The sequence below is a fragment of the Prionailurus viverrinus genome, chromosome A3, assembly GCF_022837055.1.
Source record: "Prionailurus viverrinus isolate Anna chromosome A3, UM_Priviv_1.0, whole genome shotgun sequence".
Taxonomy (NCBI): Eukaryota; Metazoa; Chordata; class Mammalia; order Carnivora; family Felidae; genus Prionailurus; species Prionailurus viverrinus.
The window spans coordinates 117692361-117716261 of record NC_062563.1 but is presented as its reverse complement, the minus strand read 5'-3'; the positions used below and the strand labels follow the sequence as shown (position 1 = coordinate 117716261).

The following is a 23901-nucleotide window of genomic DNA, read 5'->3' as shown; positions in this document are numbered from 1 at the left end:
AGTTGTGTTGACATAGATCAGTTGAGGAGAACGAATGTCTTAAAGATACTGAGTCTTTCAAACACAAGCACAGTATATCTCTATTTAATAGGTTTATTTCATCAGTTTTGTAGTTTTAAGCATTTAGATACTGCATATACCTTGTTACATTTATACCTAAATTTTTCATGATCTTTGGTGCTATTGTAAATGGTGGTGTTTTGGAAATTTCTTATAGAAATACAGTTGATTTTTGTATATGGACCATATATCCTGTAACCTTGCTCAATTTATGAATTCGAAATTTCTTATAGAAATACAGTTGATTTTTGTATATGGACCATATATCCTGTAACCTTGCTCAATTTATGAATTCTCTTGACCTTGTTTGTGGATTCTTTGGGATATCCCGTGGAAACAATCATGTTATCTGTGAATAGAGACAGTTTTCTTTCTTTCCAATCTGTATGCCTTTCATTTGTTTTTCTTGCCTAGTTTCATTGCCAAGGACCTCCAGTATAACGATGAGTAGAAGTAGTAAGAACTGATCAATTGTTCTGCTTCCCATCTGGAGGAGGAAGCACTCAGCATTAAGCACTCAGCATTAAGTACCATAATTGTTAGCTGTAGTTTTTGTGAGTATCTTTTACTAAGTTGTGGAAGTTCCCATCTAATCCTGGTTTGCTGAAAGTTTTTTAAAAAAATTATTATTATCATGAAAGGATGTTGAAATTTGCCAAAGGCTTTTTCTGCATTTGTTGAGAGAATAAGTTTCTTCTATTTAGAAGTTTGTGGGTATGATGAATTATATTTATTAATTCTCAAATGTTGAACTAACCTTGCTTTCTTATGATAAACCTTACTTGGTCATGACACTGGATTTGATTTTCCATATATTGCTGGATTCTATATATTGCTGGATTTGATTTGCTCTTGTTTTGTTGAGGATCCTTGTGTCTGCTTTTGGTATCAAGGGTAATGCTGGGAATGAGTTGAGAATTAGTCCTTCCACTTTTATATTCTATCTAGGTTTGTGTAGAATTGATTATTTTTTCCTTAAATTCTTGGGCAGAATTCACCAGTGAGTCCATCAGGTTCTGCAGGGTTTTTTTGTTTTGTTTTGTTTTGTTTTGTTTTTGTGGAAGGTTTTAAACTATAAATTCAGTTCAGGTGTGAGCTTTGACAGTTTGCATCTTTTAAGGAATTGGAACATTTTATCTTATCTCATTCATTAAATTTACAGGTATAGGGTTGTTCATAGTATTTTATTACTATTATTTTTTAATGTTTGTTTATTTTTGAGAGAGAAAGAGAGTGTGCACACCAGTGGGGGAGGGACAGAGGGAGAGGAGAACAGAGGATCCAAAGCAGACTCTGTGCTGACAGCAGAGAGTCTGATGTAGCATTCCAACCCATGAACCCCGGGAGATCATGACCTGAGCTGAAGTCGGCTGCTTGACTGAGCCACCCAGGCGCCCCCTTTCTTACTATTCTTTAAATGACTGAGGGAGTGTAACAGTGTCCTGCTTTCATTCATGATGTTTGCAGTTTGTGTCCTCTCTTATTTTTCTCTTGGTCTCTAGCTAGAAGTTTATTAATCTTATTTATCCTTACAGATAACCAGCTTTTGGTTTCATTGATATTCTTTATTATTTTTCTGTTCTTAATTTCTTATCTTTATTGTTTCTTTCCTTTGGCTTGCTTTGTGTCTTCACTTTCTAGTTTTTTAAAATGGAAGTTTAGATCATTGATTTGAGGCCTTTTCTAACACCAGTGTTTAATGCTATGGATTTCCCTCTAAGCACTGCTTTTGTTGCATCCCACAAATGTTCATGTATCGTGTTATCATTTTCACTCAATTCAAAGTGTTTTTAAATTCCCTTGCGATTTTCTCTTTCACCATGGGCTATTTGGGAGTATATTGTTTAATTTCCAAATATTTGGAGATTTTCCAAGATTGGTTGTTGGGTGCATACAGATTTAGGATTCTTGTGTCTTTTTGGTGACTTGACTGTTATAATTATATAATATTTCCTTTTGTCCCTGGTAATATTACTGTTCTGAAGTCTACTTTGAGAGAATAGTTTTTAAAAACTTCTATAAAGTTTGCAAGAGTAGCACATTTAGAGTTACTAGTAATCCTCAAAATGTATTCTGATTTATGTTTTCTTTAGGTTGGAACATTAAGATTTTGTGGAACAACTGAATTTGCAAGTGGGCAGTGGGCTGGCATTGAGTTGGATGAACCAGAAGGAAAAAACAATGGAAGTGTTGGGAAAATCCAGTACTTTAAATGTGCCCCCAAATATGGTAAGGGAGATACGGTCTAAGTTAATGAGAATTCGTTTAAGATAATCAGATTTACTCTTTTATGGTTTTTAAATAAAACTTTCCCATGTAGTAAATGAAGGGGCTTCCCTGTTCTTGCTATGAGCAGTACATTGATTGGGAGATGGTGTCTCACCAGGAGTACACCCGGCTCTCTGCACCTTCGTCGGTCCTGCCCAGGGTGCTCTCAAGGCTGAGGAAGGGACTTCATTATCAAGGAAGTGCAGAGCTCTGGAGGTGGAAAAGCTTGAAAACTTCAAATAGCAAACGAGGCCAACTTTATAACTGTACTGCTGAGATGGGATGATTCTTTCTCTTTCTGACAGATGTTTGTTTAAATTAATATTTTCTCTCTCTCTGTTACACACACACACACACACACACACACACACACACACGCACCCCTTGACATATTGAATTGAATTTGTCACTTACTATTTTGTGAATATTTTTCCTTGCCATGAAGTATTCTCCTAGAACATTAATTTCCTTGGTTGTTCAGTATTTCATGTCAGCTCCACAAGGAGGCACTATGATTTAATGCTGAAATCCTTGCTTAGAGTCTGACTGCTTGGGTACGAATAGCTTCCCTACCTACCAGCTGTGTGACCTTAATTCTCTTTTTGTGCCTCAGTTTGTCTTCAGTAAATGGGGCTAACAATACCTCAAGAGTTTGTATGATAAATATATAAACCACCTTGAATAGTGCTTGATTCCCTCTTAGTACTCAACAAATGGTAGCTATTTGCTAACTTATGCATTTATAAAGTTACTAGTTTCCTTTTGTCATACACTTAAAATGGAGCATCATTTTTTGGTGGATTATTAATTTTTTTTCTTTATAAAAATGTTTTTTGTATAAAATTTGAAAAATATAAAAAAGGATAAAAGAAGAAGATAAAATCACCGATATATTTCCATTTAATCCTTTTCATGAAATTTGGATTATATAGTTATATGTATTTTACATTTTTACTTGACATGCTATTATAATTAAAAAAAAATTTTTTTTAATCTTTATTTTTGAGAGAGGGACAGAGTGTGAGCAGGGGAGGAGCTGAGGGGAGGGAGATACAGAATCAGAAGAAGGCTCCAGGGCCTGAGCTGTCAGCACAGAACCCAATGCAGGGCCCAAACTCACGAACCATGAGATCATGACTTGAGCTGACGTCGGACGCTTAACTGACTGAGCCACCCAGGTGCCCCAAAATGCTATTATAATTTACCCAAATCATTAAATATTGTTAGAAAATGTGATTTTTTTAATGGCTCCATTTTCTTTAATTTTTCCAATATGATGGCTGAAAGTTTCTATGTTTGAATTCATATTTCTTCGATTGTGGTGAAAAATGTTTTATTGTGATACATACACACACACACACACACACACACAAACACACACACAGTGTCATCCTGGCAATTGCCCAGAAATACTTGTCCATATTACTTGCTTACTAAATGATTGAGATTGAGATATTAGTGGGTTTTTAAAAACTTTAGAAACACAAATACATACTTAAGATATTAAATTCTCACAGTTATTACAGATGTTTTGCCCAGTTTTTCATTTGCCTTTGAACTTCATTTGCAGTGTTTTGGCACAAAGTTTTATGTAGTTAAGACTTTTTCTTTATAACTTCTTACATTGCTTTTATGCTTAGATACTTCTTCCTAATCCAAGGATTAATTTAAAATTATATATTTTATTCTTTTGAATGTTTTAATTTTTTACGCTGAGTTATTTAACCCATTTGGAATGTATTTGGTTAGTTGGGTGGAGTTAAGAATTTAATTTTAATTTTCCTCTGTTAGCTAATTTTGGTAACTGTCAAACAGACTGAAGGCAAGAGCAAAACTGCTAGCAACCTACAGGGCAGATGTCAGTCAGGTTCATGGGAAATGCTTAGATTGTAACAGAATGCATGTTGCCCCCAGATCTCATCATCCCAAGGAGAGGCATGTTTGATGAGGACAAAGCTGGATACCCCAAGGACCTGCTTCTGTCCCTTTTACATGCTTAAAGGGGAGTTTTGGGCAGGGCAATGATCATGTGTTGGATTTAAAAATAGGGTTACCCTAAGCAGAAGCCGAAGAACCCTAAGCAGAAACCAAAGAATTTGTCTCTTCTCAGCAACAGTTATTATTATTTTTTCTCCCCTGTCTCTAACTTTTATCAGTTTTCCTCTGGCTTGTGCTTCCTTCATTATAAATTAAGTTCTTATAAATGCTATCATCGGTTTCAGGATTTTTTGTTCAACTGATCTGTTCATTCTAGCATATATTAGATTTTTTATTTTTATTTTATTTATTAAAAAAACTTTTAAAAATATTTATTTTGAGAGAGAGAGAAAGAGATAGAGAGAGAGAGAGAGCGAGCACAAGCAGGGAAGGGGCAGAGACAGATGGAGACACAGAATCTGAAGCAGGCTCCAGGCTCTGAGCTGTCAGCACAGAGCATGACGCGGGGCTTAAACTCACGAGCCATGAGATCATGACCTGAGCTGAAGTCGGATGCTTAACTGATTGAGCCACCCAAGTGCCCCTAGATTTTTTAAATTGTAGAAATTTTATAATAATTTTTGAGACCTTTTTTTAGAGCAATTTAGGTTCAAAACAAAATTGAGACGAAGGTGCTGAATTTTCTGTGTATCCCCTGTTCCCATGCATGTGTGGCCACCCCCCATTACCAGCATCCCTTCATCAGAGGCTACGTTTCTTAGATGAACCTGCACCGACTTTTCATCATCACTCAAAGCCCATAGTTTCCACTGGGGTTCACTTCTTGTGTGGTACATTCTGTGGGTTTGGACAAATGTTTAGTGACATGTCTCTGTCATTACAGTATCATACACAGTGTTTTCACCTTCCTAAAAATCCTCTGTGCTCCGCCTGTTCATCCCTTCCCCCCCTCAACGCCTGGTAACCACTGATCTTTTTACTGTCTTCTTAGTTTTGTCTTTTCCAGAATGTCATATCATTGGGATTATACAATATGAACGTGGCGTCTTCAGAGTGGCTTCTTTCACTGAGTAACTTGCATTTAAGTTTCCTCCATGTCTTTTTATGGCTTCCTAGTTTATGCCTTTTTAGCGCTGAATAATATTCCATTGTCTGGATATATTGCAATTTATTTACCCATTCATCTACTAAAGGATATCTTGTTTGCTTCTAAGTTTTGGCAGTTATGAAAATTTTATAATAAATTTTAATACTTAGCAAAACTGGGGTGCCTGGGTGGCTCAGTTGGTTAAGCACTGACTCTTGTTTTCAGTTCAGGTCAGATCTCATGGTCTGTGAGGTTGAGTCTCACATTGGGCTCTGCACTGATAGCGTGGAGCCTGCTTGGGATTCTCTGTCTCCCTGTCTCTCAGCTTCTCTCTCTCTCTCTCTCTCTCTCTCTCTCTCTCTCTCTCTCAAAAATAAATAAATAAACATTAAAAAAATACTTGGTAATACCATTTTTATGTATTTTAATAATTTTAATAATTACCAAAGTGAATACATGTACCTAGTTCAGTAAGTCAAATTGTATCATAAAGTTTATTAAAAACATTAGTTAAATCCTTCCCTGGCTTGCCCTTCCCTGACCCTGAGTCCTGCTCTTTAGAGGCAGGAACTATTTCAACTTCTTCGGTTGTATCTTCTGATATTAGTATTTATATTTATAAATAAGATATTTATATGAATCTCTCCTGATTTTTCCAATTTTATTTATTTATTTAATTTATTCCTTCCTTCCTTCCTTCCTTCCTTCCTTCCTTCCTTCCTTCCTTCCTTAAGATTTTATTTTTATATAATCTCCATGTGTAATGTGAGGCTTGAACTCACAACCCCAAGAACAAGAGTTGCATGCTCTACTGACTAGGCCAGACAGGTGCCCTTGATTTTTCCAATTTTAGACATTTATTGACTTTATACTCTGAGGAAAGAGTCAGTTTTTTTCTTTATTATTCTAAGTCAGTTTTTTTCTCAGTTTACTTATTTGTTTTGGTAGAGCACATCCTCCAGTAGCTTTTTGACAAAAGTTGTGTGGGAGATACATTTTTGAAACCTTCCATTCTAAAAATATGTTTATTCCTACTCTCACACTTTATATGATTGTTTGACGGGATAAGAAATGTCAGGTTGGAACTCATATTCTGTCAGTATTTAGAAAATTATACTCTATTGCCTGATGGAGTTTGGCAAACTTTTTCTGTAAGAGGCCCAAGTAAATATTTTAGGCTTTGAGGGCCACCCAGTGTCTTGTTTGCAGTATTCAGCTGCCCTGTTGTAGTGAAGAAGCAGCTGTGGACAGTGTGTGAACACATGGGCGTGGGTGTGTTCAAACAGAACTTTACAAAAATAGATGGCAGGTGGGATGTGGCTCCCGGGCCATTGGCTCGTCAGCTATTATCTTGAGCTTCCAGTGTTGCTGTGGGGAAGTTTCAGAATCTTTCTAATGTTTTTGACTCCCCCCCCCCCCCCCCTCCCCGCTTTGGAAGCTTCTTTGGGAGCTTTTGGTATTTTTTCTCCTTTTTATCATTTCTTTTTTCTTTAGAGTTTGTATCATTTTTATTCCTTGCTAATATTTCAGTGGGGTTTTGGCAGGAGTTGTGGTAAAACAAAACGGGCCATGTTGATCTAGAAACCTATTACTCTTCTGTTTAAAAATAATTCTTCCTAAAAAAAAAATAATTCTTCCTACGTGTTCACTGTAGTTAAGTTTTACAGTTATATGTTGAGATTTGGGAAAAAATCCCACCAGTATTTTGATTAGCGTGAGTTACTGAATAGATACATCAGCCCATATTCTGTGTGCATTGTGGGCTTTGGTTGCAGCCAGTCATGGCTTTAAATTTATTTTGGTTCTCCCAAATGATTTATTCAATTGAGAAAACTGGAAGAATGAGAACTATATAGGTGAGGTTTTATATGCTATAAAAATCTATTAAAGCAATGAAATTAAATATTTTTTTAAAAGTATTATGTGAAATAATATGATGTGGAAATTTTCTACTAAGACCTTGGAAGAAAAACCATATAACTTTCCTCAGATTGAGAAAAAACCATCCATTAAGCAACATTATTATGGTATTAATGACAAATTTAAAAGATAACTCATAGTCTGAGTGCTCTCATAAGTATGTTTCGGTTTTTAGTTTTTTACAGTCTTTCTTATATCCACACATAACATTTTTTTCAGATAAAACCATAGCATAATCAAACATGTAACTTCATGTTTATTTACTTGATTTAATTTTCATACTTTTCTGTATTTCTTTACAATTTGTATTATTTCACTTCTTGATGGTGATGTAATAGTTCATTGCCAAATAATCGTTTTCTCCTACTTATGAATAGAATTGCAATGATGACACATTCAGATGCAGTCTTTTCCTCACATTTGGATTTTTTTTTGTGATTAATTTCCAAAAGTATAATTGGATCATAGCAGTAAACTAGAAATTGTTTTGGCTTCACAAATCTATCGATATTTTTCCTTATACGAATGTAACTTTTGTAACCTTTGTGATCATCTTTAAGTATAAATATTTCTTTATAATTAATGCCACAAAGAGGATTAGGTCAGAATTTTTGTCTTCCATTAATATTGTACAAATTTACATTTCTGGAGTATAAAATAATTTCTGTCTTCCAACCCTTGGCAATTGGATGTAGTTATCACACTGTAGTGTGTGTGTGTGTGTGTGTGTGTGTGTGTGTGTGTGTGTGTATTTGGCAAGGAAAAGAGCTTAGAGAAAAGGATAGAAACTCAAGGAAAATATGCTAGGTGGGAGACAGAAGAGAGAACATTGTGGAGAAGTTAGAAGAGAGTAAAATCAGGAGAAAGTAATATAGAATCCCAAGGAGGAAAGCATTTCATGATTAGCGGAAAAGGCATATAGTTAGCACTTTTTGGTTATTAACAAAACACATTTGGTAGTCTTGAGCATTTCTACAGACCCATTTAAAAAAAAAGTTATTTTTAATGTACATATCACATTTTGGTCACAGTATGTCTTTATTAGATTGTAAACACCCGATGGAAGAGTGTGATATACATATTATGACTTTTTTTTATCATTTAAAATGTCTTAGCCAGATAATCTTTGTATTTGTAGTCTATACACTATCTCTAATGTCTATGCATACTTATTTATACTGGATATTTCACTGCCTGGATAAACTCCTCTTTTTTAAATGGAATTTTATATTCTGAGCCGCTGCAGATCCGCAGGCCCTCCCTTTGTCCCCACATGCCTCCCCTCCCAAGCACGCACTGTGCTGTTTATGATTGTCAGGAGCTGAGGGCTAGGCCTTTTGGGAAGATTATATTTTGTACTGGAGAGTATTTTTTATATCCCTACTATGTGTAAGGCACTGAAATTAGGTACAGTGGGGAAATGCAGAAATGAATAATGTTTGAATTTCATCATCCAAAGGTGTACAGCCTGGTAGAGAAATAGAACAAGGGCATAAAAAGCTGTCATGTGGGGAAAATATGTCCTAAAGGAGACACAAAGTGACACAGATGAATAGTTTGTATGCTCTGAAGTGCACTATTATTTGCCAGTAGCCTAGTCAGAAATCGTTATGATGGAATGATGGACAAGTATTACCTTCACTCATTTCTCTTTTCCCTGAATTTCACTTAATACCTGATAATGCATCTTTTATGTGATTTTTAAATTACTGTGTATGTTGTTCATCTTGACAACTAGATTGTAAGCTCTCTGAGGGTAAGTGTTGTGTCTTTCTTTTTCCTGTCTCTCCCTACAGGATTCCCGGTAGGCACTAAAAAAGAACTTAAACGTTTATATTATCAAATGGTTGTACTTGCCCCTTTATTGGAAATGCTTTTAATTGTTTAGCACTAACTCAAGCTCTACGTTCCTCCCTTAGGTATATTTGCACCTCTTTCAAAGATCAGTAAAGCAAAAGATCGAAGGAAGAATACAGTACACACCTCTGCAAAAGCTGTGCCTCTTATCAGGTTCCAGAAAATTGATGTAGCTCATGTAACGTCCAAAGTAAATACTGGTAGGTCAAGCCAGAAAGTTAAATCTTTTATTCAGCATATTTCTTTCTTTTGTGGAATGCCTTATATTTAGCTTGCTTCACCCTTTTTTGTTAGACAACTGTGGAACCTGAATTTAATAAAACCCACATCTCACGTGGTTTTAAACATCAGTCATGGTTTATGATTTCGATTCCTGACAAGAATACTATACATTTGTTCCTTTCTTTCCTACCACCCGCAAACCTTCATCACTGGCTAATGTAACCTCCAAGCTAGATTTTATACCTCCAGTAGATCCTTATAAACACAACTAGCTTTATGTTTCTCACCTATTCAAGAATTTTAGTGCCTTCTCTTTTAATCAGAAAATATTCTGACTCTGAGTCCTTCCTGTATTCGATGGGATCTCTGGCTGCCTCCATAGGTGAACTGTGGTTTCATGTCTCACTGTCTTGGGCGTACATTGTCCTCCCTCTTCCCTCCATACTTTGTCTCGTGCTGTTTCTCTGGGTGAAGTAATTTGACTCGTGCCTTTTGAGGTCCTGGATGTGCTTTACCTCTTTATTCAGATGCTGTTTCTCCAAGAAAACTTCGCTGATGACCCAGATCACTTTGGTGTCTCCATTCTCTCTAATTCTGTGTACACTTGTATCCATACCACACAATTCTTTGTTATCTTGGGTCTTTTCCTCCAGTTGCTTTATTTGTGCAGATCTTTTATTCTTTCAGCAAAATTTTAAACTTTAAATGGGCTATGAGAGTGTTTTGTACTTTCGTATTCACGGTAGTAGTACATAGCACAAAATAGACCCTTGGTAAGTACTTGCTAACTTATCAGTGGCTGAAGCAGAAAGGCTTTCTACTGTGATTAAGGGATTTTGCCCAAGAATTTGGTTGGCCTTTCTACTCTCTTCCATTGAGCTATTTAAATATCTCTGTGTCAGTAGTGGACTTCATAACTAGTAAAAACATAAATCTTGATATCTAGTAAAGGAAAGCTTCCTACCTTATTCTTGAACAGTGTCTTGCCTATTTGGATCCTTGTAAGTCATACTTCCATATAAATTTTAGAGTAAGCTATTAAGTTTCTTTTAAAAAATATCTGCTGAAGTTTTATTGGTTTTGCATTTTAAACCATAAGTCAGTTTGGGAAGAACTGACATCTTTACAATATTCAGTCTTTTAATTATAAGCTTGAGATATTGCTTTATTTAATTGGGTCCTTTAAAAATATCTCAGGAAGGTTTTATAATTTTCTCTATAGCTATCTTGTACCAGTTTTGTTAGGTCTGTTCCTGGGTACTTCATACTTTTTGATGCACTTGTAAATGGTATCCTTTAAACCTGAAACCCAGAAGTTCACAGCCATTATGGGAAGAAAGCCCAAAGAGAAGCCCTGGGGGTCCCCTACTAGACAGAAAATGGAGGAAATCCCTTTTTTAAAAAAGATAGATTTTTTTTTATATTCCTTTGGTTCTTTCCCTCCCCAGTCCCTAGGCAGTCCTTCACGGGGCAGTAGCAGCCGTGGGTGGCCGGGTACCAGAAACCCCAAGGGAGGAAGACCCTTCTCTCTCACCAGAGAAACTATGGTTCCAGGAATAGGGATGGAATCTCTCCAATAGTTTGTCTTCTTTTTACTCACTGCTTGTCCCCAGAGGCAGAGTCAGTCCCCAGAGACTGTATGACAGAGCAAGGGAACTAAAGCCTAGGCACCCTGCCCTGATACCAGGAAGGGGTGCCTCCAGGAGCAGGAAAGTGTCAGGGAGACTGTGGAGAGGAGGGAGCTCAAGAAAGTGGTCTCAAAATGTTGGCTGTGAACTCCTGGGCTTACTCTCAACTTGTACACGTGTGGATCTGACCACGGGCTTTGGTCTCCAGGGTAGACCACTGCCCAGGTCCCAGACACTACTGGATGGCACAACCTATGAGAAGGATCCCAAAAGGCTTCGGAAACTGAACTGGCATTGGAAGCACAGCGTCCAGAAGGTGGGAGGGATGGCCAGCCTGAACCTAACTGGGTTGAGTCCTTGCTAAAACAAAATGGTAAACATTCTGCATAGGATTTAAACAAGATCCAGAGTCCCACAACATAATATATTTAAAATGTACAGGATGCAATCTAAAATTGCTCAAAATACGAAAAACCAGGAAAATCTCAACATCTGTCAAGGAAAAAGATAATCAAAGGTTGCCAACCCTGACATGACACAGACATGACACAGATAAAGGCTTTAAATAATATATTATAACCATCCTCTATGAATTAAGGTTAATTCTTGAAACAAGTGGAAAGAAAGTTCAGAGGAATGAGGATGTAAAAAAGAACCAAGCGATGTGTGAGCATGGGCACATGCGCACACACTAATGAGTGTGGTTAAAACTGGGGTGCCCCAAGATTCATGGATTGTATCAATGTTGGTATCCTGGTTGGTATCCTGGCTACGTTTGGGGAAATTGGGCAAAGTATGCAAGAGATCTCCCTGTATTACTCATACAACTACATGCGAATCTCCAGAAATCTCAATTCAAAAATTCAGATAACAGGGGCACCTGCGTGGCTCAGTTGGTTATGTGTCCGACTTTGGCTTAGGTCATGATCTCATGGTTCATGAGTTCAAGCCCTGTGTTGGGCTCTGTACTGACAGAGCAGAGCCTGGAGCCTGCTTCAGATTCTGTGTCTTCCTCTCTCTGCCCCTCCCCAGCGTGCTTGCTCAAGAAATAAACATTAAAACTAATTCAAATAAGAAAGGACCAAATGGATATTTTAAAACTGAAAAATAAGAAATGAACTCTCTGTGGGGTGCTTGCACGAAGTCTCTGTTACCCACCCCTCTGTTCAGTTCCTGCTGTTGTCCTTCTGGTCCTCGTTCTGCCTGTTGTAGTAACTCCTCTCTGGTCTGTGCTTCCTGTCTCTGCCCATCCAGTTCCCTTCTAAATTTTGCTGCCAGGGTGACAGCGTTCCCCCATCTGTTCATGCCAGCCCTCTTCCACGCAGAGTCCATCAGAGGCTCATTCCTTCCACAAGAGGACTGATTCCTTATCTGGCACCATCGTCCCTTGAGATTTCACTCTGACCTATCTATCCGTTCTTACTTCTTCCATATCCCAAAGTGTTCTTTATTCCAGCCAAGCTACTCATCCTCCCTGACCCTGTCTCTTAAGATTTTTTTCTTTTTGTCCATCTAGAATGCCTACCTTCAGTTCTTTCTGACCATCCCTCCACTGTGCTCTGGAAGAAGTCTTACCTGTCCTTCAAGACCTATCTCAGAATGTCGTCTTCTCGAGACATTAATTTATCTTTGTAGCCATGATTATTGTCTCCCTTTTCTATGTTAGCGCTTATCAATAAATGCCCTCATATTTTAGTTATTTAGTTATCCATGCTCCCTATCTGTCTATCATACTGGATTGAAAAGATTCTTTCAGGCTGAGACCAGGTCTTGCTCATGTTTGTGATGCTCAGAGTATAGTTCCTCACTCCAGTGCTTCCTAAGTGAGAAGAACTGAAATGGATGCTTAATGGAATTTAGAACTGGGTGCGGTCTATTAGGTTTCCTATTTAAACAGTTTGGTTCTGGAGAATGGAAACAGAAGTCTGAATAAGGCGAAGTATTATTCATGAGCTTTTTCTTTTTTAAAGTGAGTTTGTTTGTGAGACTTGGGTGTGGTGATAGTTATCTTCAGAGGACCCAGGGCAGAGAGTGGGGGGTTTCTTACTGTCTGACATTCACTTTGATGAATAGTGGCTATCATGATTTGCAAAAATTTTTACCCAGAGTTCACTTTCTAAATAGAAAATCTGTTGTAATGGGTTTGTGCGCATATGAGTGAAGTCTGTAAGTTGTTTGCAAGTCCTAGTGGGTGGGTGGCAGTGGTGCTTCAGCTGTGAGGTTCACTCTACCTGCTGGCATTGTGCAGACACACTACTGAGTGTGCAAAGTGTCAAACAACTAGGCACCTGTGCTTTAAATGTTTTACTGTATTTAGAATTCCTTAGTGGATTGTTAAATAGGTTTAAAAGAGACTTTAGTGGTATTTGAGGAAATTGGGTTTTTCAGATGGAGAGGCTAAGAATGCATTTTTTCCCCTCTTTATGTATTGAAATATTGGTCCCTGCTGTCTGTGAATTGATTATCCAACATGTTTTCGGAAGTGGGTAAGATTTAGATAATGAGGGATGTCTGTACACAAAAAAGCAAATACATTTTCATGTTTAATGTTAAAGTTCTTGCTGAAAGTGTTTGTTTCTATGTGGTAGGATTAATGACCTCCAAAAAAGATAGTGCTTCTGAATCAACACTTTCATTGCCTCCCGGTGAAGAATCAAAACCTGTAACAGACAAAGATGGTAAGATAATTTTATAACTTCCATTCTAAAAATTTAATTTACTGATGGAACTTTAAAATAATACAGTGATAAAGCTTATAAAGGGCTACGTTTTAAAGTTGTTAAGGAAAAAATCATTATAGTAGAAAATCATCCTTGAAAATACCTTCAGCAGCTCGTCATAAAGTATATACGTGGTTTGGCATAAAATCCTATACTGTGCATCCACGTACACTTAAATTAGAGAGCAATCCGATTAGATTAAGAGGGAGACTGAAAGGAAATTCCCCAGTGTAGATGGCTTCATAAGAATGTTTCAAAGTTGCCTTCAGCTGTCAAATCATTGGGTGAATAGAGCATGGGTAGAAAATTCAAGAGTATTCCTGCTTGCCTTCATTAACTTAAAACATTTTAATACTATCTTTTTGTAACCTTAAATTAATAGCATTTTACAATATAAATAGGATGGATTCTACTAAACCATCTAAAGTGGGAGGTGAGAGAGTGGTGGGTAGAATAGGTAAGTAGTCACCTTCAGTTAATGATGTGACAGTACTCTTCTGTGTAAGAGTGTCCTCGTCCGGCGTGAATCATTAAAATACAGTTGCTTGGGTTATAAAGTCTTGTCTGTATGAGCTACCGTATGTTTGGATGAAACCGGGCATTTAATTCAACACTGGATAATCCACAGAGGAAACTAAATGGAGGGTTTCAGAGGGATTTACCTGGAAAAGCATCTTAGTGGCTCATTTCTTACTTTCCACCCTTCTCTGTGTTCTTTTCCTTTACCTGTTTTAGTTACCCTGCTTGGATCCGTCAGCAGCTCCTCCTCTACATCGTCTTTGGAACACAAACCAAGCTACCCCAAGAAGCTGAATGCACGTAGCAATGGCAAGAAGACAGTGAGCAAAAGCCCATCTGTCTCCTCTAGAGCCAGTGCTGGTATCTATGGCTTTTTCAACCAGGCTTTCTTGGTGTTTTTTATCTTGGTTTGTTTGTAAGTAGATTTGCTCTTTTTAAATGTGTAGAAGGAAACTTTTACTTCAGTCAGATTGAACTACTTGTCCTTTTCTGTCTTTCCTGTGGCCCCCACCCCTCTTCCCTTCGTGGGCATCCTCTGTCTCCCTGCCTTTTTCCCAGTGCCCCTGCCACTTCCCTTATCTGGACTGACTTCTTCCCTTTCCGATGCATCTAATGCCTTTGGCTCTTTAAGGGCTATTTTAGAACTTTATGATAGCTCCTCAAATATGTGGAAACCGTATGGTTATTATCTTTCTTCTTTTCTAATCTAGACCTAACTAACAATAACTAATGTGGATTGTATACTTATTATTTCAGGTTCTAGTCTAAGCATTTTACACACCTTATTTCACTTAATTCTCAGAACAAACCTGTGGGTAGGTACTATTATTATCATCCTCATTTTATGAATGAGGAAACCGAGACTTAGGGAGGTAAGTCTTCGGTGCCTGATGGCGGTTTCTAAGTGGGACGCCCGGGCTTCATCCTGAGGTCCGTCTGATGCTTTCTCTGCTGCTGTTACGGTTTGCCTCCATCCCAGCTCTTCCTCTTGCTCCCGGGTCTCCAGACCCCTGGCGGTCAGCCTGTAGAGAGCTGGACTGCCGCCTGGTAGCACAAGTACAGTGTAGGGCTGCTCCTGCAGTTTGCTGACCACATGGTGTCATTGGCTCAGACGGAGGCTTATGCTGGCGCTCTTCATTCTGCTGCTCCATATAGGGCTGTACATGTCTTTTCGTGCAATTTAATGTTAGAGGTTTTATCCCTCTGAATTTGGTTTCATACATCTGGAATATTAGCTTTTTCACCTACTTTTGTGTCATCTACGTATATAAAGTTCGAGTCCTTGTTTAAAACTATGTACGAGAGGGTCAGAGGCTCTCCTGACAGGTTGACTGTTGTGTTGGGGCTTTTTTTTTTTTTTAAATGTTTATTTATTTTTGAGAGAGAGAAAGAAAGAGACAGAGCAGGAGCAGGGGAGGAGCAGAGAGAGAGGGAGACACAGAATCTGAAGCAGGCTCTAGGCTCTGAGCTGTCAGCACAGAGCCTGACGTAGGGCTCGAACTCACGAACTGTGAGATCGTGACCTGAGCTGAAGTCAACCACTGAGCCACCCAAGTACCCCTGATGGGGCTTTTTAACTCGCCCTGAGTCCTGCCCAACCTCGTGTGGCCCATAGTTCTCCAGCTGCGAGTGAGCGTATAGAAAACACTTCATAGCTGACTTCTTGCCCAAATCAACATATATGGAATATGTTGCAGTTCACTTATTTACCTACATAGCAACCTCATCCAGAAAGGAAATGAAACCATTTTGGCATAAATTGTTTTCAGTGAACCTCATAATAGTTCCCAGATTCTCTTTCGAATGCTTGTTAACAGTTGTACTGAACCAATATTTTATTATAGAAAATGTTCATGATGGGATTTTTTTTCTCTTTAAAATACTGATTGTACGTGGTGGGGAGGGGCCCTCAGCAGTAGCACTGGCATAACACACCTACAAGCTGAAACTGTAAAAGCAGAGAACCTAGAAGTTTTGCCTGAAATTGTTCACCTGGAACCTGTATTCTCTGAGTAGATGCTCTTTCCCTTGCAAGCCGTTTCTGCCCAGCCCTCTGAGGAACAGAGGTGAGAGGACCGGGCATGCAGCAGTCCTGCTGCCCTCATTTTAGTCGCATTCATAGAAGGCCTTCTTCACTTGGGATTTGGGCTTTTGAATTACCCTTTTTGCCTGTTACAGGAAGTAGCTCCAGTGTGCCTACTTATTTAATGTTTTTCCCCTCTTTATAAATTTGAGTGGTATGTAGGCTTAGATAATAGTAGATGAAGAGAGTTGTCAATTGGAATGAGAAAGAGGAACTTGTAGGAAGGGAGGCAGAGAGAATAGGAGATCCATGAGAGAAACCCATGTTGGGGACCCCAGAGACATTTCCCCAGGACACTTTCCTAGAGTGAGTAGATATTTCACTTTCCTGTAGGTTTGCATTTGAGGGGTGCGGACGTACGGGGAAGTTAGGTTACAGGGGAGCAGAAGGAGCAGACCAGGGGAATGGCAGAGGTAGGGGAGGAAGTCTGTGTTTTTAGCGTCATTGTATCCCGTTGTTGAATGTGCTGTCCTTGGGCCATGAAATAGCCTGGGGACCCACCCGGGAACTTGGGCCCACTGTAGGGCCCCGCCTTTAATCCTGGTATGCCCTCGACTACCTGGGAACACCATGTCTTAGTTAATTTCTGAGTTTGTATCTTACCTATAATTATAATTCTACGAAGAGCACTTTGTAAATTGTGAAGTGCTGTGGAAATATTAGTTATTATGAGGAAATATTAGTTATTGTAAGACTTTTTAGTATAGCACTTTTTCCAGACCTTCCTTCTCTCTGGGTTTATGTTCCTCGTTTGTTGCCATGTCTTTAGTTTCTCTCTCTTTGGCAGTGTGATTAACCCTCTGTCCCCTGCCTTCCCAGATTATAGCTATTCAGGTCTGTTTATGGACTGATGGGAGAAGCCTCAAGGGCCCACTTTTTCTCTGTTATATCAGAACAGCTTTCTAGACAGTCTTTCTCTAGGACTTCCGATGTTTCACAGTGGGCATTTCAGGGATTAGGTTTGAATCAAGGGGAGGGGGAGTGGTTTCGTTTCTAATACTCCAAGAAGATCAGTTGGAGGTAATTGGAAACTTACAGCAATTTTCACTTTGAAATCACCTTCCTGTATGTATATTATACACTGAGTTCCAATGAATTAGTTTCTAATTGTAGCATTTTAGTAGAATAGGGATTGGTACACTACAGTGCGTGGGCCAAATCCAACCCACCACCTATTTTTGTAAAGTCGTATTGGAACACGCCATGCCCATTTTGTGTCTGCGTGCGTTTGTGCTATAGTAGCAGAGCTGAGTCGTCGTGACAGAGACGGTATCGCCCGCACAGACTAAAATCCTCCGTCTCTGGCCCTTTACAGAAAAAGCATCCTGGCCTCTGCTCTAGTAGAGCGTGCCCCGGGCGATCTGGATAGAATGGATACTGTACCAGGAACCATGTGTATTAAATTCCCATGGCAATAATTTTTTTCAGGAAACCCTTCAAAAATTTTTTGAATATATTGACCTCACATGTGAGAGCCATGCTTGTAGATGATGTATATAATGAAAGGTGTCACGGGGCACCTGGGTGACTCAGTCAGTTGAGCCTCTGACTTTGGCTCAGGTCATGATCTCATGTCTCGTGAGTTCGAACTCCACATTGGGCTGTGCGCTGAGATCCTGGAGCCTGCTTTGGATTCTGTGTTTCCCTCTCTTTCTGCCCCTCCACTGCTCATTCCCTCTCTCTCTCTCTCTCTCTCTCTCTCTCAAAAATAAATAAACATTAAAAAAATTAAATAATGAAAGGCATCATATGTTAAAATCTTCAACTAGTTAGACTGGTTAGAATACATAGTGGTTTTTTGGCTAATATGCTTTTTGAGTTTGTTTGGTTTTTTTCCTCCCCTTTTTCTCCTGCTCTTTTTCTGCCCTTTCCCCTTCCTCCACCAACCAATTAAACAGGTTTGAATTCCTCAGCAGCATCTGTAGCAAATAACAGCCGATCTTCTGGAGAGCTCCACCTGGGAGATCGCGTGCTGGTGGTAGGCCAGAGAATTGGCGTCATTAAATTCTTTGGGACAACGAACTTTGCTCCAGGTAACTTGTCTGTGTGTTCTTTGCTCAGTTTGCGTGCTTTAGAATACAAAAGGTTTAAAATTTTACGTGGGTAAAACTTAACTGTAGAGAATTCTTGATTAACAGTTGTCGTGGATGTTAGCTCTGGCACAGAAAAAGCAATACAGTGATAAAACCACGGACTGTTTGTACTCAGGTTGACTCTTGTCCATAAATTTTCCTCGCCAGCTGTGTTTTAAATTGTCTGGTGTTAAAATTAGTTGTTATTCTCCCAACTTGACTTTCACTGATTGCCAAGCGTGCTAAATAACAGAGAGAAAATATTAGGATTAGATATTTGCTAAGGATAATCTTAAAATGAGTTCAAGGCATAGAGCATTTATCAGAGTGGCTTGGAGAGAAAAGCCAGCAACAGGGTTTAAGGGAAAATGAAAAAGCTTTTGTGCACCCTGGGACCTTAAAAACACACGTTTGTGTATTTATATATTCATTCCAACCTAGACTTAATATTGTGTTTCCAAAAGTAAAGATTAGCTTTCTTTTGCATTTTCAGTGATTAAAAAAATTTTTAATGTTTATTTATTTTTGAGACAGAGGAGACAGAGCATGAATGGGGGAGGGTCAGAGAGAGAGGGAGACACAGAATCCAAAGGAGGCTGCAAGTTCTGAGCTGTCAGCACAGAGCCTGATGTGGGGCTCAAACTCACGACAGTGACATCATGACCTGAGCCGAAGTTGGACGCACATTTTCAGTGATTTTAATTTCAAATGTAGAAGCCAGTTGAGTGAAACCATGTTTGTGTGTTTTAAATGGCAATATGCTGTTTTGACACATGGTGGCATTGCAGCATTTGAGGAAAAGGTTACCGAGACCACTGATTTTAAGTTTGTAGCATTCTGTCAAGAACTGTGAAGGATCTGAGATTTTACCCCACCTGTGTAGTTGCCACAGCTTCATAGATGCTGATGGAAGACTTTAGGCTCCTGATTCAGACACAGCCCTTTCATACTCACAGCAGCAGCAGAAACCAGTGTGTCAGCATTTTCCTACACTTGCTCCCTGAGCCCCCATTCCCAGGGTGTGACACCTGCACATGCAATGGTTTATGCTAACAGGAGAAGGGCCCTGAGCATAAGGGATCAGAACCTCTGTATTAGACAGCAAGCATGCCTGTGTTTTGTGTGGGCCGGCCGCCCACACTCTGTCTCTGTCCTCCAAGGTTGCCCTCTGTGCAGACATCCATGGAAAGACAGGAAGTGCCTCTGTTCATAAAACATGCAGAAACATGAGCGAGCCATGGAGCATTGTCTCCCCGCACAGACTTTTTCATTATACCACTTATAATTGCAACCCAGCTAATTGATTTGAGATGGGCTATGTGTTGTATAATTCATGTCTCTCATAGGTCTCCAGGTAGTAATTGAGATTAGTTAGGATGGTCTTAATATAGTTCTCAAATAAAAACCTAAGAATCCCAAAGGTAGGGTATTTTTTTTTTTCACAATCTCCATGTCTTTGGAGTTCCCTTTCTCTCTCTTTAACAAGGTTAGAATGGTTTGATTCACTGGCTACAAGTCATTGTTTTCCATTGACTTTTCATTTTTCAATTCCTGATTTTAAGCATTTAGAAGTGTGGGAAGTCATAAGAAAACATAGAAGTTGGAAACTTTTCTGTTGAAGTCATTCTGTCTTTTAAGAAAGTAGTAGCATGTGTTTCTTGTGGCATCAAAATTTCAATCAGTCGGTGTTAGGGAATGGTGCTACTATCGAGGCTTTTTACCGATTGTAAGATCTAGGCCTGAGGGAGGTCATTTGGCCTCTTTAGCCTTTTCTATTGGAAAGAAAATGACCATTTGAGTGGGAAGCGATACATACCATTACCAGACTGTGTGTACTCACAATTGCTGGCACTTGTCATAATGTCTTTCTGTGGTATGTTACCCATTTTCAAGAGTCATATGGTAAACATGTCCCCGTTATGTGGTATGTTAAAGTGGGAACACTGTAACGGTGGCACTCAGAGAAATAAAAATGGCAACCAGACAACCCTGGTTAATGACATTCAGAAGTATGATGCTCTATTCCCAGAGCATGAGTTTGACTAAGCAGTAGGTTTGTATGCATTACTCGCACGCTGTTTAAGTATGGAAGACAGTGGTTGTGCATTAGTCTTTTCAACACAAAAGTATCTGGAAATGGGCTCAAGTGTCATCTTTTTGAACATGAGAGGAAAAGACTGAAGAACTTCTAGGTTGTCATTTTTAAGGGTATATTGGCTCTTTGAATTCGTAATCTGAAAGAAACAATATTTTTGTATTCTAATTTGCAGTAAATTTCTCAATGTCTGTGTTTTTATTTTTATTTTTTTAAATTTATTTTTTTTCAACGTTTATTTATTTTTTGGGACAGAGAGAGACAGAGCATGAACGGGGGAGGGGCAGAGAGAGAGGGAGACACAGAATCGGAAACAAGCTCCAGGCTCTGAGCCATCAGCCCAGAGCCCGACGCGGGGCTCGAACTCACGGACCACGAGATCGTGACCTGGCTGAAGTCGGACGCTTAACCGACTGCGCCACCCAGGCGCCCCTGTGTTTTTATTTTTTATTTGATGATTGTAAGAGGCCAAAGGCAATTACTACTGTATTCTCCTTTTAAATAAAAACAAATGGGCCGTTAGACACTTAAAAATTTTTTTAAATGTTTATTTCTTTTTGAGAGAGAGAGAGAGAGAGAAGGAGAGAATGAGCAGGGGTGGGGCAGAGAGAGAGGGACACAGAATCTGAAGCAGGTGCCTGGCTCTGAGCTGTCAGCACAGACATGTTTGAACCCATGAACCATGACATCATGACCTGAGTGGAAGTTGGACACTTAACCAGCTGAGCCACCCAAGTGCCCCTAGACCATTAGACACTTTTAAGTGGTCTTGAGGTACCCTCAACTTGAGAATCCTTATTCTAGGAGTATATATGTCTATACTTAGACTAGGAGTATATGTCCATTTACATAATTCTTACCACACTAAAAGCAACCTCACTGCTTTAACTTTAGGCTCTCTGGAAAAGGAAGTCCTATAATTTTCCTCAGAGCTGTCCCTTTTATATACTTAAAAGCCTTTTAGAGAATTCTTCCTGCTAGGTAATCTAAATCTTTTCGCTAAGGTTGAATATGATTTTTCTTTTTACCCTGGCTGGGGAAAAAAGAAAAGAAGAGTCACCATGAAGTCTTGTTGTATTTTCTGTATTACTTTTGACCTTCTTTAATTATTTAAGAACTGTTTGTGGTGTTGTAATGTTGGGAGGATAAAATGAAAATATTATATGTTCATTTTATGATTTATACAGCTCAGTATTTTTTTGTGCTGTACTTCTCTCAAACACACCATATTCCTGAGTCAAGGACGGTTTCTTTTTCATTATAGCTTTTAGATACATTTTGGCCATACACTACTTGCATAATAGCTAATTTGTGCCAAATTTGTGTATTTTCTCTCTCTCCTTTAACATACATAATTCGGCTTGTGAAATGTTTTTCCTGTTTATTTTTTTAAATTTTCAAATTTTATCATTTGAAAACTCAACGATCATGATGCTCTTCCATCATTTTGGTCATATATGAAAATGTCAACCCATCCAGGCTTTGGGTTTTTATAATAGCATAACAATTTTGGATACAGTGCAAATGCTTTTAAAATTCAATATTCTTGTTCTAGGATATTGGTACGGTATAGAGCTTGAGAAACCCCATGGCAAGAATGATGGCTCAGTTGGAGGTGTGCAGTATTTTAGTTGTTCTCCGAGATACGGAATATTTGCTCCCCCATCCAGAGTACAAAGGTGAGAAGGATGGCATTTATGCTTATTCACAAGGTCTTTTTGTAATTTGCAATGGTTTATAGTGAGAGTTCCTCGTTTTGTATTAAAGACATGCACTGCACTGACTACAGCTCGTGTCTTCTTTCAAGGGGTTAACCAACCACCTTCTTCAGAGAGAAGGCTCATGGAAAGCTAAATTTGCTTTGCTGAGGATTTGCAATTTTAAAACCCTCCTTTATTCCTCATTTGCAAACCCTATGAGTATGTGTAGGCTATTAGAAGTGGCGTTTGCTGCTAAGAACAGTGAGAGCAGCAAGCTTAATCTGTCATGCAAACAAAAGTAAAAATGCTCTCTGATTGCTTCAGTCACATCCTAACTACATTAAATTTCCTGCCAGCAGGCACCCCATTCATTCTCCTACAAACCTAATGGAACCAAAATGGCTTTTTCCTCTGATTTCTTTAGTTTTCAAAAATAGATAGGCAGTAGATCTTTGGGGGAAGTGAAGCTTTAAGGATTTATATATAATATACCTCCTCAGTGTTTCTCCTTAAGATGGTACACTTTTGTAGCTGCTCACTCTGGCTTTAAAAAATTAAGTTGAGCAGAAACAAGTTCTTGTGAAATTCCAGGTACCATTATGGGAAATGACTTATGTGCTGAAAGAAGTTGGCTTGGCGTGCTTCTCAGTAGATGGGAAATGGGATACTAATCTTTAAATAGGAAATAACATCTATGGTGTGATCACGTTCATGAGAATGGATCGGCCATCGCATCCCTAGAGTCCCATCTAGTTCCCTTCTAGCTAGACTGTGTGACTGCCTCCTGGCACATCTTACCGCTTTTATGTCTGTTTTCCCCTTCACTTTGTTTCTTTTAATAGCTACATGCAATTTTTATATTAATTTCTTTCTTTGATGTATCTGATACATTTTTTTTCTTATTACTTATGACAGAGTATTGAACATATATAATGCTTTGCAGTTTATGAAGTAACTTCAATTAAATGTTGTTTCATTTGATCCTAATAAGTATTTGATCAAGCAATCTGGAAAATAACAGTAACTGTGACAAAAATTTATTGAGCATTTAGTAAATGGTGTGCTCTGTACAGTGTATTTTAGATGCATATTTCAAATCCAGTGAGTTGTAAGGTATTATGATTATTTTATTTTGCCAATGAAGAGAAGTTTCAGGGAGAAAGTGACTTAGCTAAAGTCATATAGTGTAGGGAAGCAAAAGGTTTCCTCTATCCTCTTAGGGTCAGTAGCTGAGTGGGGGGGTGGGATAGGGTGTCTGTGAACTAGATTGACAGCAGATAGATTAACAGGAGAAAAGGCATACATATTTATTACATTTAAATTTGCCAGCACCTGGGCACCACAGAAAGAAGCGAATACCCAAAGGAGTGGTGAGATTGGAGAGCTTATAGACCATCTTACTGGGAGAAAGGCCTCTGAAGGGAGGGCAGCTGGTTTTCTGGAAAGATAATGGGCCCTTAGGAAAATGGGTGGGAGGTGAGATAGTTGGTGACAGCGTCTCTCTGGGTGTGGCGTTAACTTCCCGTCTCCTCCTCTGGGATGCCAGTCTGTCTTCCCTGCTTGATGTAACTTGGGGAGGGCAGAGTCCTTCTCTTTGGAGCACCTGTTTTAGGCAGATAAGGGGAGTTCAGAGAAAGCCTCTTCCCGCATTCGTCGATTCTCAAATGTCTTTAGTTCAAAATAATCCTTACGGCAGAGCAGCATGTTTGGTAGTGGCTCATTTTGGTCTCTC

At 38.9% G+C, this 23901-nt stretch overlaps 1 protein-coding gene across 8 annotated transcripts in view; it reads left to right on the top strand.

Moving 5' to 3' along the window:
* CLIP4 (CAP-Gly domain containing linker protein family member 4) overlaps nt 1-23901 on the top strand; it is a 98990-nt gene that overhangs the window by 41229 nt on the left and 33860 nt on the right. For all 8 annotated transcript variants that reach the window (XM_047852176.1, XM_047852181.1, XM_047852179.1 and 5 more), the window contains exons 8-13: nt 2154-2289; nt 9193-9330; nt 13569-13658; nt 14436-14579; nt 18201-18335; nt 22025-22148. In XM_047852176.1, the coding sequence (XP_047708132.1) occupies nt 2154-2289; nt 9193-9330; nt 13569-13658; nt 14436-14579; nt 18201-18335; nt 22025-22148 (767 nt within the window). The remainder of the gene's footprint in view (nt 1-2153; nt 2290-9192; nt 9331-13568; nt 13659-14435; nt 14580-18200; nt 18336-22024; nt 22149-23901) is intronic.